General features: G+C 60.8%; 1 protein-coding gene across 1 annotated transcript; it reads left to right on the top strand.

Annotated features, from left to right (window-relative positions):
• Positions 1–425: 425 nt before the first annotated feature.
• On the top strand, positions 426–1349 carry SPRG_22020 (hypothetical protein; the record flags this gene model as incomplete). The annotated part of the gene is made up of 1 exon (XM_012357779.1): positions 426–1349. One exon carries the CDS (start codon positions 426–428, stop codon positions 1347–1349), a length of 924 nt encoding a protein of 307 aa, XP_012213169.1.
• Between the last annotated feature and the right edge of the window lie 715 nt (positions 1350–2064).

The raw sequence follows: 2064 nt of genomic DNA, 5'->3' as shown, positions 1-2064 counted from the left end.
GGCTCGCCACGCAGACCATCATAGTTCGACTCGCCATGCCATCTGCGCTCGTGCGTCTTGTGTTGCTGGTCCTCTTGGCGATAGGCGTTAGCGCTGAGGTGCCACCACTCGAGTACAGCCCCTTGACCTTTGCCGGGCATGTGCGCCACCTACTCGCGAGCCTCGCAAGCAAAGCCGGACGACCAGCGTCACGACCGGCACCAGCGCCCAAGCCCGCGCCCCGACCGAATCCTCAACCAGCGCCCCGACCGAATCCTCAACCAGTGCCACGCCCCAACTCACAACCAGCGCCCCGACCCAATCCGCAGCCAGCGCCCCGACCCAACCCACAAGCGAACCCTCGTCCGGCGCCAGGCCCACGACCCGCACCGATACCCGCATCCGGGCCGCGCCCGATCCCACCACCCGCGCCGGCGAGCCGCCCGATGCCCAATGCCGGCCCTCGCCCGATGCCGCCGCCGGTGATCTACACGCCCGTGCGCCCCGTCGTCTATGTGCCTGTCGGTCGTCCGTACACCTATCGCTACGTCTACTACCCACCCCGGGTGTACGTATACTACCCGCTGTACATTACGCCGATGTATTGGACCCGATACCCGTGCTACCAGACCAACTGCCAAGCGCGCTACAACCAGTGCCTTGCCATGTACGGCAACGACGGCTGCGTCTGCTACCCCGGCTTTCTCCAGTGCGTCCAGACCAACTGCTACAACGACTACACGCCTGCGTACCAGCAGTGCCAGTCAGCGATCCCGAACGCCAACCGCTGTGTCTTGACGTGCGCGCCGCAAGCGTACCCGGACCCGGCCGTCGCGCCCGTGCAGTACAGCTTGTACTCGACCCTGTGGATCCAAGGCGCCAACGCAACAGGCTTCCAGAACTACGCGTATGCGTTCTCCGAGACACTGGCGTCGTACCTGAGCAGCAACGGAAATGGCTCCACTGGTAGCAGCAGCACGATCGGCAACCCGCCCGTGGACATGGCGAACATTACGCTGTCGGAAGTGGCCGACGTCGTCGTCAATGATACGTCGCTCTTGCAGATCGACCTGCTGATCAAGCGACCGACGTTCGAGGCGCTCAATATCACAGCCACCAAGCTCAACGCGCTCGTGGCCAACACATCGATTGAGTTTCAGAATGCGCTCGTCAAGGCCGGTGTGCTCTTTGAGACGACGCAGCTCACGGTGCAGACGGCGCAGACGAGCGTCGATGCGCTGGACAGCAATGGCCAAGTGATTGCGCCAAACGACTCGAGCGACGGTGTATTTGCCAATGCCGGGGCAGCCCTTTGCCCGACGATGTTAGTCGGCCTCGTAGCGTGGGTCTGCCTGATCGCGGGCGCGTAGATCGTCGCTTCTTCTGCATGTCACCGCACGACACGTAGAACCTTGCATCCGTTTATGCTTGAATGGCTGTATTCAAGTGCTTCCTATATCAGATCTTGGCGATGAATCTTGGTCTTGGAGAAAGTTCAGGTGTTGAAGGAGTCGAGAGAATGATGCTACGACGCGGGCGTGTACGTAGCGCCACAAAGCACCAAGGGCGGCGCGTGGCTCGATGAACATGCACCAAAGCTTGGCGAATGCAGTCGCAACGAGCAGCGAGCTCCACTTTCCCACACTTGTCGAGAGTGCTCAATTCGAAACACCGTTTTACTAAACGTGGTAGTGCTACTGATCTGATGGTGTTTTCCCCCTCGTCGCCGCAAAAGGTGGTGACGGTACTACGTCGACAGAGGTGGTGACGGTACTACGTCGACAGAGGCGGTCACGGGCGTAGCGCAGCCATGACGGCGGTGGCGGTAGTGCTGGTGGTGGCAAGCCAGCACGAGGTAGAGCCCCGCGCCCAGATCCGGACCCGCCCTGAATCGTCGTCTTGGGCCTGCGCCTGATTGCCAAACGGCAGCCATCGCCTGATGTCGCCGCCAGTGCAACTTCTGTTGCGTCAACTATATGCATCTCGACTAATACCATCCTTCATGCTCCTGGACCATAAACTCGGCGTTCAAGCACGGTGCCTTTCTATTTGCTCCAAAACTAGCGAGGACACATGTGGCATACA

This window comes from Saprolegnia parasitica, assembly GCF_000151545.1.
Source record: "Saprolegnia parasitica CBS 223.65 unplaced genomic scaffold supercont2.1134, whole genome shotgun sequence".
Classification (NCBI taxonomy): Eukaryota; Oomycota; class Saprolegniomycetes; order Saprolegniales; family Saprolegniaceae; genus Saprolegnia; species Saprolegnia parasitica.
The sequence above is the reverse complement of the archived record's forward strand: the minus strand, read 5'-3'. Positions and strand labels throughout refer to the sequence as shown.